This window comes from Gopherus evgoodei, chromosome 6 (assembly GCF_007399415.2).
Source record: "Gopherus evgoodei ecotype Sinaloan lineage chromosome 6, rGopEvg1_v1.p, whole genome shotgun sequence".
Classification (NCBI taxonomy): Eukaryota; Metazoa; Chordata; order Testudines; family Testudinidae; genus Gopherus; species Gopherus evgoodei.
This window is the reverse complement of record NC_044327.1, coordinates 65,119,795-65,135,568: the sequence shown is the minus strand read 5'-3', so window position 1 is coordinate 65,135,568 and position 15,774 is coordinate 65,119,795. Positions and strand designations below refer to the sequence as shown.

At 40.7% G+C, this 15,774-nt stretch overlaps 1 protein-coding gene across 10 annotated transcripts in view; it reads left to right on the top strand.

Moving 5' to 3' along the window:
- Positions 1 to 14,382, top strand: part of DCP2 (decapping mRNA 2) — a 33,810-nt gene extending 19,428 nt beyond the window's left edge. For 4 of the 10 annotated variants that reach the window (XM_030565774.1, XM_030565780.1, XM_030565779.1 and 1 more), the window contains 6 exons: positions 1,262 to 1,374; positions 1,478 to 1,585; positions 4,992 to 5,124; positions 5,536 to 5,637; positions 7,494 to 7,545; positions 8,409 to 14,382. In XM_030565774.1, the coding sequence (XP_030421634.1) occupies positions 1,262 to 1,374; positions 1,478 to 1,585; positions 4,992 to 5,124; positions 5,536 to 5,637; positions 7,494 to 7,545; positions 8,409 to 8,575 (675 nt within the window). In that variant the 3' untranslated portion in view covers positions 8,576 to 14,382. The remainder of the gene's footprint in view (positions 1 to 1,261; positions 1,375 to 1,477; positions 1,586 to 4,991; positions 5,125 to 5,535; positions 5,638 to 7,493; positions 7,546 to 8,408) is intronic. The other 6 variants (XM_030565776.1, XM_030565781.1, XM_030565778.1 and 3 more) reach the window with 4 other exon arrangements.
- Positions 14,383 to 15,774: the final 1,392 nt, after the last annotated feature.

Here is a 15,774-nt window from a genome sequence, read left to right as displayed (position 1 = left end):
TGAAACTTGAATTTCTCTCATCGTGCAGATAACATTTTAACTTTAACAGTAATTTTGTTTTAAGACTAGAATTAATGCCAACTTTATATCTTTTGAATACTAAGTGTGATAGGGACAACAGGACCTTATTAAACATTCCTCTTCTCCCCCTTAGGTTGGTTCCCCAGAGTTGTAAATTACTAGCTCTTTATCTAAGGACCCTCTTGACTTGGTTCTCAAACCCCTTTTAGGGGTTCTCAAACTTCACGCAACCCCCTTCTGAGAACAAAAATTACTACACAACCCCAGGAGCGGGGACTGCAGCCTGAGCCGGCCCAAGCTCCGGGTGAGGGTGAGGGGGAGGGGGAAGGAGGGCAAAGCTGAAGCCCAAAGGCTTCAGCCCTGCCACCCGGGACTGAAGCTGAAGCTCAAGGCCCCACGTGGGGGGGAGGGTTTCAGCCCCAGGCAGGGGGCCTGTAACCTTAGCCCTGCCATCCTGGACTGTAGCCGAAGCCTGAGCCCCACCGCCCAGGGCCCCAGCAAGTCTAATGCTAGCCCTGGTGACCCTATTCAAGTGGAGTCGTGACCCACTTTGGGATCCCAACCCACAGTTTAAGAACCGCTGGTCTAGTTAAAACCTTGATGTCCATTTTTGTGTTCTGGGTAAAGGCCCTTCAGCATGTTGCATGCTCTCCCCTGAGTGCATATCATGTGAGGTGGCAGGGGGACAGAGACAAGCTTTGAAAGTTGTTTGTATCCTCTAATTACCATTGTTCTCTCTAGGACATTCAGTGCATACTCAAGAACTACTGTTGTTGTTGCAGACTTTATTTTAAATGAACTTTACTTTCAATACCTGAGGTATTTATTGTGTACTGCATTCCACATTTTAGAGGTTCTGTCATCCGACAGTGTTTATGTATTGTAACAGAGACACAAGATGGTATAATATCTTTTAATGGACCACCTTTGTTGGTGTAAGAGACAGGCTTTCAAGTTACACACAGCACTTCTTCAGGTCCCTCTCTCATTCTGGGACTAACACAGCTACAATAACACTACAAACTTGCATTGTAATGTCTGTTACATTGTGGTTGTGGTCAGAAAAGTGATCCTAACATTATTTTAAATAACCTGTATTGGCTAGCAGCTCTGTCATGGTTCATTAATTCAGACTCTTGCTGTAGTCTTTTCTTTTTAAAGAAAATCATTGTGGATGATGTGTATTTGCTTAAGTCCCTTGATGACTTCACTAAAGTAATTACTTTTTTCTGTGTTTCAGAACATTGAATGGTTCTCAATTGACAAATTACCATGCCATAGAAATGACATGACTCCAAAGTCCAAGCTAGGTTTGGCACCTAACAAGTTTTTCATGGCCATTCCCTTCATCAGGTATGTTCAGGATAAGCCAAAGTCTAGCCTTTTGTTTTCAGGACGCTGGACAAAACACTAACTTGTGTTATAGTGTGTTGACGAAACTCTAACTTGTTCACAGACCTTTGAGAGACTGGCTTTCTCGAAGATATGGGGACTCCTCTGATAGTGACAATGGATTTTCATCCGCTGGGAGCACACCATCCAAGCTCAGCATGGAGAAAACAAGGTAAGAAGCTAGATAATTTTGACATGTCTGTCGTCAACATTTTTATAAATCATTGGCTACACAAAGATGAAGAATGTCCATTCTTTTTTTCAGAATGGGTTAATATAATAGATTATAGAGAGATCCATAGGACTGTTAGTAGTATGTAGTAGTAGTATGGAGAGGTTAATTGGTGCCCTGATGTGCTTGAAACTACTGTATGGAAAATTTTAGAATATGGCAAAACTGAGAGAATGTCCTGAGTTCCTATACAGGAATATGAAAAGCAAGTGAAAGAGAAACTTTTTGTAAAATTGAAATTCTTTATCAGAAAGTAGAACAGGTAGATATGCTTTCTAAGATAATCAATGTAGTGCTGAAAGGACGGAGAGGTGCCAAAAATGATGGAACTAAGTCAGGAAGAATCACTGATAGCCATGTACTTAAAGGTAATTTCAAAGTAATGTCAATTTCAAAGAAAGCTGGATAAAACCAATGTTGTCATGGTGATTTAGGGGCGATTGAAAAAATGATCTTGTAACAGGTTAAATCACAGGGAAGTCTTAGATTACAATGGGCAATTTTGTTGTAGGGTTTCCTAGCAATTATGTGACTGAGCAACTTCTCAAACCAGTTCAGGTTGACAAAGGGAGGTTCCCCATCAGCAGTCTGGGTCAGTTCAGCACTGGTGTCATCAATAAAGTATCAAGGTGTACCCACTTGGTATCCACACAACACTACAGGTGACAGGATTCTAGAATAAGAAAAATTCTTTCTTTCTTCGAGTGATTGCTCATGTGTATTCCACAATAGGTGTGTGTGCTCGCCATGGGCACCGGTGCTGGACGTTTTTCCCCTAGCAGTACCTGTAGGGGAGCGCCCCAGCGACCCCTGGAGTGGCACCTCCATGGTGCAATATAATGGGCACTTCGTGCTCCCCCTACCCTCATTTCCTTTTTGCTGCCAGTGAAGGTGCTTCGGAACTGCTCTGCTCCAGCTTTGCTGTAGCTCATCCCCATAACTGCTTATTGGTTTAGTGCCTGTAGTTGGATAGTTTTTAGTTTAGTTTAGCTAGAGCTCCTGGGCCGGGGCATGACCAGTGGCCCGGGTTTTAAGTTGTGTGACACTTTTGTAGGTGATCTGTGACACTGAGTGATCCACATGCAGACTGTCTGCACTGTTTGGGGGAACCCATCTCAGTGATGGCTGCAAGATTTGCAAGTCGTTTAAACCTAGGACTAAGAGAGAAAGGGACATTAGGCTCCGGGCTATTCTGATGGAGTTGGCGCTGACCCCGGCTCCAGCGTGCCGCTCCGAGTCGGCACCAGGCACCCTGTGCCCTTACCTCTCCATGAACGGGTGGCACCCTTTGGTGCCATCGACTAGTTGGCACTGCTCCCTGTCCCCGGGGAACGCCAAGAAGGCTAGAAAAAGGCCTTCTTTGCTGTGACACCAGAGGAAACTTGGGACAGAGGCTAGACCCATGTCGGGCAGTCCTCGATTTCCACCAGCCACTATACCTCCGACTCAAGTCGTATGCAGTAGCCTGGCTTATTCGGGGCAGGCCTCCCCGGATGTCCGGATGCCCTCCATGCCAGAGACCCTGCAGGTGGTCTGGGATGTTACGTCCATGCTGGCACCAGGAGCACCGTTGATATCAGCCCTGTGCTCCATAGGCAAGCTGCTGCTGGACTCTCCGCAGTTGCCCCCAGCTCGGTACTGGTCTCAGTCAAGGGAATGTTCCTGATGCCGTTTGCCAGCCAGCGATTGTTCAGGGCAAAGTCCATGTGGATCGCCTTCAACACCCACCAGGCTGTCTGACTGAGAGTCTTGGTACTGCTTCGCCTCGAGGAGCGAACACCAGCGGGACCAAGGCTGATGTCATCAGAGGCCCTCATCTCAGAGGGGTTATCGTAGCTGGTCACAGCCCGGACATCGATGTCGTTCCCTTCCATGTCCCTCTCTAGGTCACAGCAGCACCTTCGTGGGTCCGCCCGTCGAGCTGATTGTGGAGTAGCTGTTACCGACCGTCTGGTTCTCCATGTCGGGACCGTGGTCCCGTGGTTAGCACCGCTCCCGGCGCTGCCGCTTCTCCCAGGCCGGGGACAGCTGCAGGTCATACATCAGCCCAGCCTCCCTTTGTAGTTGTCCATCGATGGGCCAGGGCAGCGAGGCTGAACAGCCTGCCCTGCTGGTGCCTCAGCAGGTGCAGTGGCACAGGGCCCTGTGGCCGGCCCAATGGTACCAGTGGGCACCGTGGCCTCCAACGTAGCCCCTGTTGGGGGGCTTGCTTGGTGGCTGGAGCCTCAGAAGGACCATTGGCTTCCCTCTCCAGACCTCCGAGGAAGGAGTTGGTGGGATGTACATCCTTGGCACCATGCCCGGAGACCGACCAGGTGATGGACCCTCTGGTGCCAGTTGATGCCCAAAGTACTGTGCCACCCTCCTCGCCCTCCCCAGATGCGGCAATTACAGTCCTGCCTCCCTCCGTTCTGCAGGAGGACTTTAGGGCCTGCCAAGAACTCTTAAAAAGGGTGGCGTCAAGCCTCCACCTCCAAGCAGAGGAGATGGAGGAGCTCTCGGACTCCCTGTTTAATGTGGCCTTACCTCTCCATGAAGGGGTGGCAAACATTTCAAATGCCCTGTGGTAAACGCCGGCCTCATTGGCCCTCATCTCCAAGAGAGCGGAATGCATGTATTTTGTACCCACCAAGGGGCATGAATACTTTTACACCCACCTTGCTCCTAACTCCTTGGTGGTCTAGTCGGTCAACCACAGGGAGCAGCAGGGCCAGCCAGCCCCTACTCTGAAAAATAAAGATTAAAGGAGGCTGGACTCTTTTTTGAAAGGAAAATTTATTTGTCCTTGAGCTTCCAGTCACGGGTGGCAAACTACCAGGCTCTCCTGGGCCGTATGAGTTCAATTTGTGGGGCTCCCTGCCCAAGTTCAAGGACTCCCTCTAGGAGCGTGACAGGAAGGAGTTCAAAGCGCTGGTGGAGGAGGGTACTGTGGCTGTCAGGGCAACCCTGCAGGCTGCTTCGGATGCAGTGGACACAGCTGCACGGTCCATGGCCTCAGCCGTATCCATGAAAAGGGTGTCATGGCTCTTTCTATCTGGGCTGTCCAGCAAGGTGCAGACCTCCCGTTTGATGGTAAAGCTCTGTTTGCGGAACAAACTTGTTACCTACTGTTGCTTTATGATGTCATATTTTTTTCCCCTTTGTGCATAACTCTCCTCCAATAAGAAAAAACAGTTTAGTGAGTGGAGAGAATATTAACTTAAGATCCAATGTTTCTCTGCTTTGTCTTAGCTTGTAAGATTGTCTGGAGAAGCAGAACAATGTGTACTTCTGTTCTGATCATAATAGTCTTGAATCCAAGTTCTTTTTCAGATCTCTTTTTTTTTTTTTTTTTTAAATGAGATAGATCCAAACTTCGTAATAGCCAGCAGGTGTTTACAGATGGCTCTCCAGGAGACCAGTGGACAAAGTACAGACAACCACAGCAACAGAAGCCATATAACAATCATTCTGACATGTCTGAAGCTCTAAAAATAAAGGTAGGTTTGATTTCCAAATTCATTAGATTTGTTTGGACCCCTTAAAACAGTGGTGATGCTTTGTTCAGACTCACTTAATTATTATTTATTATCATTTGTAGGGGGATAGACTCTTGTGTTTATTCCTTTAAATGATGGGACTTCATTATATCATGGAAATAGCATTGTCTAGTGATTAGACCAGGGAACTGGGTATCAACAGACTGGGAGTCTTTTCCCGCCTCTGCCACTGGCTTGCAGAGTAACCTTGAACAGTAGCTATAATTTCCTTGTGCCTCAGTTTCTAATCCTTAAAATGATTTGAGGTACTTGGATGACAGTTGCTATATAAGTGGTATCATAATGTAGTGGGATATGACACAAGGACTTAACTTTTATTTGTATTACCTTTTTTGGGTGTGGCTGACTCAGAACATGAGGGGTAATGGTAGAAAGCAATATCAAGACACTTCTAACCAAAAGAAGAGGACAAATGGGGTCCACAGTCAGCCAACAAAACAGAACCATACATTGGTAAGATTGACAGCAATAGTTCTTGCATTAACAGATTTTGGTGACATGTAACTGTGTGTGCAAACTAAGGTTTTGGTGATGGAATGTCACATTGCATGCAGATCTTAACGATAGTGTTCAATGTACGCACTGCAGTTGACGTTTCTCATCCCATATACATGTACACTTGCAGAGCATTGACTAATATAATTTATCCAGTTAGCATTTTGTAATTGAATTCTAATGCATATTAAAGTGATCCTTCCTGTAATATTCCAGGTATTTGACAGAGAATGGTTTAGTATTGTACATTGCAATGGCAAAATATCTGCTGCTCAAAAATGAGTGTATAAATATTTTACTGTGGTATGGCAAAACCACAGTGTTTGAAAATGTAAAGTATATGCCTAGTCACTCCCCTGCTTTCTGCCTGACTACAGTTTGAGGTGTAGGCTTCAAACCTATATCCATGGCACAATGGGATCAAGTTCTGCCTCAACAAACCTTAAATCCCATGACATTAACTTATTCAGCCACCATAAAATAACATTAATTCCCATCTCCTTACACACAAACACCCTCAGCTGGATCATTGGTCAGGGAAAATCTTATTAACAAAATTTATCTGACTATTTTTGACAGTGGTATGTTTTGAGGATGGGTTTTTCACCATGCTCTCCAGGTGGCCCAGTTCTACACCCTGTGTCTTGGCTTTTGCAGTATTGTCCATTTGGCCAAGCTCAGAAAACTACATCTCCCCCACCCCCAGTGGGCCAGAGACTAGAAGGGATTTGTAGTCAGCTTCAGTGGCTCCTCATCTTGACTTCCTAGGCCTCATTTGCCACACTGTTCTCCAGGCAGTTCATCTTGCCAGCCTACACATTTGATTCTGCCTGCTCCTGGGCTGAAAATCTGACTTCAGCTCTGACTTCCCAATTCCCTGCTGTTGGCTTCCATGTAACAGTGTAGGGAGCATGCACTGTGGAGAAAACAGGGGAGCAACAGGGAGCTGTGGGCTGGGTCCTGGTAAGGCAGGGGGTGACAACGAAATGTCAGGAGGTTGGTGACAGAAGAAATGTTGACTTCTGCAAACTCTGGGGAAAACGCCATATTCCACAACCTTGGAAGCACAGAGGACATGGGACCTTGATGAATGAGGCAGTTTACACCTTGTAGTTATTGTTACAGGCAGTGGGCAGACTTGGGCAGGTATTAATGCATCAGTTTATGCTTGGTTCTGAAACAGTTATGAGTCAAGGGTTGATTTTTGCATCAATTTCCATGGAATCTGGGCTCTCGTTCACTACAGGGGTACAGTGCAGATCTAATTGCAGTTAGCACGTATTCTTGGAGCATGCACGTCTCACAATATGTGCTTAATGCACCTCAATCTGCCCCTTTTTCTTTAAGCAAATAAGCATTTCCATGAATAAAGTTTCCACATTTCAGATGTTGGTGCGATACCTACACTCTAAGAGTAAGTAAATAGGTTGTCTTCAGCTCTTAGCAGGCTGCAATAGCAAATACTTACAGGAAAAGAAACTTTTTAGATTGCTTTTAAAAACCTTTAAAAGAGAGAGTTGGCATATGTAAACTGCCTATTTCACACTTTCAGAAGATTTATAGGAGTACTCTTGCTAGATAATTCTTCATAGCAATATCACAGAATTCACTTTTTAAAGATAGATTGATAATAAACTAGCTGCTTTGATTTAAAACAAATATTTAATGCCTATTTAAAGAATGATTGTCACTGCAGAGTGAACTTAATCCACCAGTCTGGTATTAATTAGCAATTGCATTTTATTTCCTTGAATGCTGTTAAAATTAAGACCTGTATTTTGAAGAGTATAATGTATGCTCACTTTCTTAATCAGAAATGTGAAAAAAAACTTAATCCAAGAAGACTTCAGGATAACTTTGAAACAGGCAAGTATATTAACTTTCATTTGTATGTGAACATACTAATTTTTCACTTGAAACAATTTTTGAGACTGCGTCAACTTATTACAGTACATGCCAAAGAGGGAAACCTTTTATTAAACGAAGGTTTAAGATCCCTTACTGTAGTTGTGAAATCTGTAGGATGGTGGAATATACAATTGCTCATAGATCACCACTGATGCCGAAAGTAAAGCACTGTATATCTGGGCTGGGCCTCAGGGAGGCATGCCATGGTGGTAACCATTTGAATAGGTCACTGAAAAGGCTTCTCATGGTAGTATAGGAGCTGGAGCATCTGATGCTGCTGATGGTGCAAGGGCTGTTCTGAAATTGCCACTACCTGATTTAAAGCCCCTGAGGGGCTCTCCACTTGTCCAGTCTCCACTTTGGAATGGGACTGTGTCCAAGCAGTTTGTCACCCTAACTCTATAGGCAGACAGCGGGCCAAATCCAGACCACCAGATGCCTTTGACTGGACTGCAGACTTTTTATTTACTAGTTGTTTTCTCTGGAGTCTGGACCTTGACTATACCTTGACCAAGAAATTTAGACCTTGGCAAAAAATTATTGACCTAACCTGTGCTTTACAGAAGAGTTAACAGTTTTTACCCAAATGGTTGTTAATGTAACTCCTACAAAACTTGTTTTGACCACTAGGTGGCCAATAAAGATAAGGAATTCCTTGTTACACTTTTTGTTTGAAATGTCCAAACTGATAAAATTGCTAATTGAACATGTACAGCTTTTTAAACCTAAATAGTAGCATATTTTTAATGACCTCTTCGTTGATCAATACCACTTAACTTTCAACTGTAGAACATATTTTTTTCTCTTTTTTTTTTTTTAAGCAGATACAACAGCGTATGATATGTGTTTCTCCATTGAAGACCTGCTGGAACATACAGAGGCACACTCTGTGGCATGTAATGGTCATTACAAAATCACTTTCTCATCAAGAGCTTTCTTAAGCTTCAAGTTTGACCATGATGCCATAATGAAAAGTTTTGACCTCTGACAGCACACCTGTTATGGATGAACAAAAATCAAAGACTGACCTTTTACAATTGAGTGGGTTTCTAATCCAGCCTTACTCGTTCTCAGGTGTGTTTATTTTTAAAGCAATGCAGGGACTGAAAGGTGATTTGGAAGAGTTCATTCTCTTTGCAGTATGGAAGTGGCATAGTGAAGTGTTGCACTTTAAATGCAGTTCCGCCTTTATCCACGAAAGTACCTTTCCAGTGTTTGGTTCACTAGTTCCTGCTGTTGCATTAGGGGGCATTTTTTTTTTTTTAACTTTGAAATATTTTAGTGTTGGCTGTATACTAACACACTAAACTTTGAACCTGCTCTGATGTAAAGTTGTTGGAACACTGTCTTTATTTTCTAGTACTTTGCTGTAGTATAGCAATTAAAGTAATTCTCAGAACACCCATCTTCTGTATTCCAGCAATGTTGAAATCTTGGAGCTTCTCTGCTTTAAAAAATTACAAATTTCAAGTCTACAGTTTGACCTCATCTTTGCAGTTCTCTTCTTCTCTTTGGTATCTGAGGCAGATACGTGGATGACTAGAGAACATCATGTACCACCTAATGGTTTAATCAAGTTTGCAATATCTGTTCTAAGTGTCCATTATTGTGCTCTATACTGTTGTCTTTGGAGGTGTCTAGTGTGTGTTCTCTTGCTATATATCCAATAGTATTGAATTTGATATTGCAGTTGCATCTCAGTATCTGAAAACTGTAACGAAAATGAATGAGGCTACAGCCTTTTAATAAGTATATCAAAGATGTGAAAAAATTAGCAGTAGGAACACAAATGATATTAAGTAAAGAAAAAAATTAGTCATGATTCACTTGAGAGAGTTTTGAATATACATTTCAGAAGTATTTTATTGGGGGAGGCAAATGAAACTCCTCACTTGTCTCGGCAGCCAGTGCCTATGTTTTTCCCCTCTTTTTATTAAAAAAAAGTGGATGGTTCTCTGAAATTAAGCTAGGTGGGTATGATGTGTAATTTTGGAGGACTGAATGACTAAATTGCCTTCTCTCAATGGCTGTTCCAAGCTGCGTATCTTCTGTGGTCAGAGAATGTATGTTCACCCACAGACAGCCTTTTATATCTTTTTGGTGTGGTATCCACAAAACACAATCCGTGTCTTCTTGCGAACACCCTATATTATCTATGATCTTATATTTGCCCTCACAAATACCTTATTTTTATCTTCCAATCTTTTCATCCCTTTGGGCCACGGAATCTAGGAATTTTCAGTTGTTAAAACATTTCCCATTAGCCAGCAAAGCTGGACTCCTGTATCAGTTAACAGGAGAAATATACTCCAGTTTTTCCATTTGGATAAGAAAGTCTTACAAGTCAGTTTACTTTTAGAATAGTTGTTGAAGTGACTCTTTTGGTTCACCTTGGTGTGGTGGCGGCGAGTTGACAGCCAGAAATAACGTGCAGAGGTTGCTTAAATCAGTAAGGCCCAGATCCTCAAAGTTATTCAGGTTGCCTAACTTCCAGTAATGTTTGTGGGAGTTAAGTACCTAATACCTTTTGAAGACCTGTGCCTAAATGCATATGTCCTGTTATTTAATTGAGAGGGCTGGATAGTAAAGTTGGGGAGGGATGAATGTGTCAATTTAACTATTCAGTTCCAAATGAAAACACAGCTTTGTTCAGTACTCTTAGAGTAAGTAGTTGATTTCAGGGGTTCGGAGCTGTGCTCCAGCTCCAGGCAAAAACCTGCAGCTCCACTGCTCAGCGCTCCAGCTCTGGGCTCCGCTCCAAAACCCTGGTTGATTTCCCAGAAATAAGTGTTTAGCTCATAAGGAATCAGAAGTTAGCACTCAGACCTCCAGGCTGCTCATGCCAGTGAGTTAAATCTCTTAACGCATGATTAAAAATCAAGCTTTGGACAAGTTTATTTCTGATAGGTAGGTTGACTTTTCAAATCTGTTCCTTTTATGCCTCTTCACTTAATGCACCATGAATTAATAAGGGGAAGAGTGATAGAGCTGTGTGAATTTTTAACTTGAAACTTTCACTTGATGACAGGTTTGGGATGTGAACTGGCTCATAGCAATATGAGAAGAAGGCTCTAAAGTGAAGTTACTGCAGAATGTGCATAAATGGGATACTGGATCACTAAGTATAGGTTTTTTGATTTTTAAAAGGCAAAAGTTTTCATTAATGACAAAAATACCTGGCTTCCTCACTGAGGAATCCTGAACAAAGGCTGCAGAAAACAGGCCTGATTTTATGAAATCTAGCATAAATGTGAGAGTTGAAATAAATTTTGATAAATATGCAATAATTTCTGTCTTTGTGTACAAGGTACTGTTTCAGAAATATGTATTGACAGTTTCCTTCTTTCTCGAGGCCTCAAACAGCTTATTAAATGTGTTTGTATGTGACCTGCCTTTGGGTTTCAGGGTGCCCTGCACTGTGAACATTTCAGATTGTTTACTCTTAATAGTTTTTGTATGTGCTTTTTATGTGTTTTATGTTCAAAATGTTAAATGAATCATTTTATACTTGTATTCCAATGTGTAGGAGTACACATTACAGGAATGTCTGTAAAAGAGTGAAGAAACAGCAAATGGATGATTGTTTCATTCAGTGGATTTTTTGGTTTTGAGAGTGGGTGGACATTTGGAGAGACAAGATTATCTAGTCAAATGGATTGTGAATGGACTTCAGAGACCTAAGCGCTTGTTGGTGTGAAGATGCTTGAAAAGTAAGCATGTCAGTCTGCTGTGCTTGGAATAAAACAACTCACCTACAGTTGCTAATCAAATTGTGGCTCACCCATTTGTGTCCTTGAAGTTAAGACTTATGAAATTATGAGGAAGAATGTTTAATGGACAAAAAGCTCAATGCAGGTACTGGAAATTCTGGAATTAGTTCACATAGCAGTCTCTAGTACTACATAAATAGTAATTTATTTTAGTTTTTTTAGTGCAGTTGTATGCATTTTCCCCCAATTCACTTTATGCAGTGTGTGGGATTTTGGTTTTTAATTTGAGGATTTTGTGGCTACAGACTAACTTAGCATGTTTTGTAATTTGGTTGTCTTTAAAAATTTCCATTTTTCAGTACACATGCGTGCTACTGAATCCTGCACAGAGTTTGAGCTCTGGAGACAGAGATATGGAAGGGGAAAAAAATATTTTTTTATTTCACAATTGAAAGCTTCCCTTTCTGTATGTTTAGTTTATAGTAAGTCTTTCTGACAAAACTACAGGTTTACATACTGTGCTCTGATCGCAGTTTACTTTGGAGATCTACAAAAACAATGTTCACTGTGTTTACTCTTTGACTGTTTAAAATGCTGCATGTATAACTGCATTTTAATGTTAAGGCAAACTGTGCAGTCTGGTTATTCCTAACATGTTTCCAATCAGATTGTCATTTTAATATGAAAAGTGCATTTTCTTTTGGGATCACTGATTTTAAGTGTTTTTTTTTCCCAGTGTGATTTCCCCCCAGCTCTCCTCTCCCTAAACCCTGGCTGGCTGAATCAAGCTCTATCTCTGTGTTGGAACTTGAGGTGTTAAAACTGGCCATATGGCCCAGCTGTATAGTGTTAGCTCAGTGAGCTTTTCATTTTTAGCTATCTGGTTCAAATCCTGAATTAATAAATCATACTGACTACTACACTTTAGGAGCTAGAATGTCTTGAGTTAGTCCAGTGTCTTTTCTCTGGGCCAACCTCAAGGTGCACTAATCTTATAAAACTAAATTTACTGGAATTTATTCTAATCTATGTTGGGAAGCCAAAACTTTTGGATAAGTGAGCTTGTGGAATAGTGTAAACCTTTTTTATAGCCTTAAGTAATTTGCAGTTTAAATATAGGCACAAGACTCTGTTGTTTTAGCTTTGTTGATATAGATTTCAAATGGCTTTTGGAATTACACTAGACCAATGATTTTTTTTTCCAACATTTTTTGGACCCTAAAAAATTTCAAATGGAGGTGTGGGCCCCTTTGGAAATCTTAGACACAGTCTATGGATGCCCAGGGGGCTGCAGACCACAGGTTGAAAACCACTACCCTGGACTGAATTTGAGTCCACTTCAGCATTTTAGTGTTGAAGCAACCAAAATATTTAAGATGTGGAGTTAATACATGAAATTAATTCACCCGTAAGAGAGTGCACTATTACAGTAAACGAGGGGTAGAAAGTTAAGCTCTGGTCATGCTTTTTTGCTCCTTTAGTGTTTTTATATATTTGTAGCAATGTTCTTATTCAACAATGGAAGGAGCAAGAGAATGGGCTAAAAGCTAGTATTTGCACTGTTTTTTATACTGTACGTAAGCACTGATAAGAAATGCAGTGTGCTTCTTCTCCAAGTGTGCATTTCACTACTATTCCAAGTAAGTTATAAGCCTTACTGTGAGGGTGTGACACTGCATATGTAGCAATTCCTTCCTTCATGGTCACATTCAGGGTCATGCAAGAACAAATGCCTCAATTTTAAATGTTGTTCTTCTGCTGACCTAATGCTTAGGTTTAATTTTACAGTGACTTTGCTTTTTTTATGTAATCTAATCTAAACACTGATTTTCATGGTTTCTAATGTGACTCCAGTTTTAGGACAATCTGTAGGAAACATGAACCAAAATGATGGCATGTTCTGTATTACAGAAAGGCCTATGCGCCTCATAGTTTGCCAGCTAACACATACAGGAAGTTTTGGGAGGGAGCAGGATGGGATTTAAGGAGTTTACTCAAATTATTTCTGGGTGGATAGGAAGAAAAAACATACCATTTGGTAATTCTGCAGGAAAAAGAATTGTGTGTAGGAATAACTTGTTCATATTTAATTTAACAAAACTGTACCATGAAATTGTTTTAAACATTCATTCTGTATGAATTATTTGCTCAAAAGGTAAATTGTACAAAGAGGTGAAAACTAACTTAACTTGCGAGTCTCTAACATTAAAAGATATGTAATCTAAACTTCATAGTAATAAGATATAGAAATCATGTTCTAAATGTTGAAAGTGCCACAATTTTTCTGATGAGAAATGCAACAAATTTTTCAGTGAGATGTTGATGTACATAAAATGCTAATTAAAACTTAATTTGCTTTGCTGATTGTGACAACATGATTGAATCTTATATTGCTATCTGAATGTCGTCAAGAGAGCTTACTAGTTGGAGGGGATCTCCTTTTATTCTTACCAGTTTGGAACAATCCTGTTATGTAGGAAAACTATTAGATAAACGCTAATAATCCTAAGAGCTACTTGATTTCTAGAGAGCAAATATTTCTCAGCCTTTTAACAGACAACCACATACAATATCCAAAGAGAAATAATTCCATGCTGTACAAAAAGTCTAAATTTTATGATTGTCTTGCAGAAACATAAGCAATGACAAGGATTAGTTCTGGGATGAGGAAGTATTCTATTGTATAGGCCAGATATCAGTGGAACTTTAAGAATGAGGTCCATCTGTACTGGTGGTGGGTGTTTAAATGCTCATACTGGCTTAAATAAAATGTATTTTCATGTTTAAGTAGCATAATACTACAAAGTTACAGGTTTTATTCAGTTTCTATGAGCTAGTCCTGAAGAGCACCATTCAACTCTTCAAATTTAGGTAAGATCTGTAACCGCACTAAAACAGATTACATGTATTTTTGAAGCATTGTGTACATTCACTGATCTAGACATTGAAGCACATTGTTTGTTAGACCATTAACATTTAGAGTCATTGGCTGTTCCTTTGTAATTCTGACAGTAAAAAATGCTTTAAAGTATGAATTGCTGGATAAAATTGTTACTGTAATAATGAAGTATGAGTATGAACATCACTGTTGGTGGTTTGAAATTTCATGTCTGTGCTGCTTGGGGCAGCTAACGCTCTTACACTGTAGAATGTTTTGACTTATATTGCCTTAAATGCCTATTAGTAGTAGCACTGAGTCTACATGTGCCAGTTATAGCAAGCATTGCTAAAGTTAAAACTGACTGTCAGAAGAATCCCCTTATGTCCAGCTCCAATGTTTGGAACGTTGGATGAGAGGATTTACTGTCAGACCTCTATTGGTGCTTTCTGAACTTTTTGTGAAATGGAGTGATTTGTCATTAAAAGAATCAAATGCCTATACATTGGAAGGGTACATATAATCGGAGGGCCTGTTTCATATTAAATTTATAGAGGAATTGTACAAGGAGAACGAGGTAGCTGCAGACCTACTTAAGTTTTTAATACAGTCCTGGAAAGCTGTCTCCACTTTATTGGGGGAGGGGGGGGGAGAAAAGTATATGGGAATGTGGTAAAACTTCTGTTTTTCTAGTAGGAAACACAAGTACTCCACTTAATGTCCTTAAGGCATCTATACTAATGTTGGAATTGACATAATTTAGATTTTTTTTTTCAGAGTATTGTCAAATGAAAATAATAGCCTCCTGAGGTCCCTTCCAACCTGATATTCTATCTAGTCCAACCCCAGGACAGCTTTTGCCCCGTGGCCCCCTTAAGGATTGAACTCAGCACTGGGTTTAGCAGGCCCATGCTCAAACCACAGAGATCTCCCCACCTTCAAGGAGATGCACTGGTCCTGGAGACACTGCAATACCAGGTCGATGCATGAGGTGGACAGAGCAATCCTCAAATTAAGGACATATGTGAAAAAATTATCTGATCTTAGCTCAGGTGGTGCAGACTATCTATCAAGCCTTCAATACATGTGTGTCAGTTAAGTTTTAGTTTCAGTCCTGTAACTAGTTACATACACTCTAACAATGAAACCCATACATAAGCATTAGAAATATTTATTCAGAATATAGAACATTTGTAAAATAAAAAGTATTATAATGTTCTCTGTATAAATAAATGCAGTTTTTACAATTCTATATCAAATAAAACAAACTATTTTACAGCAGCTAAGGAACTAAAAAGCAGAACACATTTAAGGCAAATCAATTAGGTGAAAAGTCTCTAAAATTACACCTATAGTACAATGTTAATTGACATTTTTTAATGAAAAACTTCCAGTATAAACAGTGGAATATTGACATTAATGCAGACTTAGTCACATGTGCTTTCTAATAACTAACAATACATTCAAGCTGATGTAAAGGTTTTTTATACCTTTTAGTTAGAAAAGTACTTTTTCAGAATATGAAATATAAAATTTCATGCACACAGACAATTTTAAAAAGTCATTAGAACAAGATACAAATAATACATTGTTGCACTT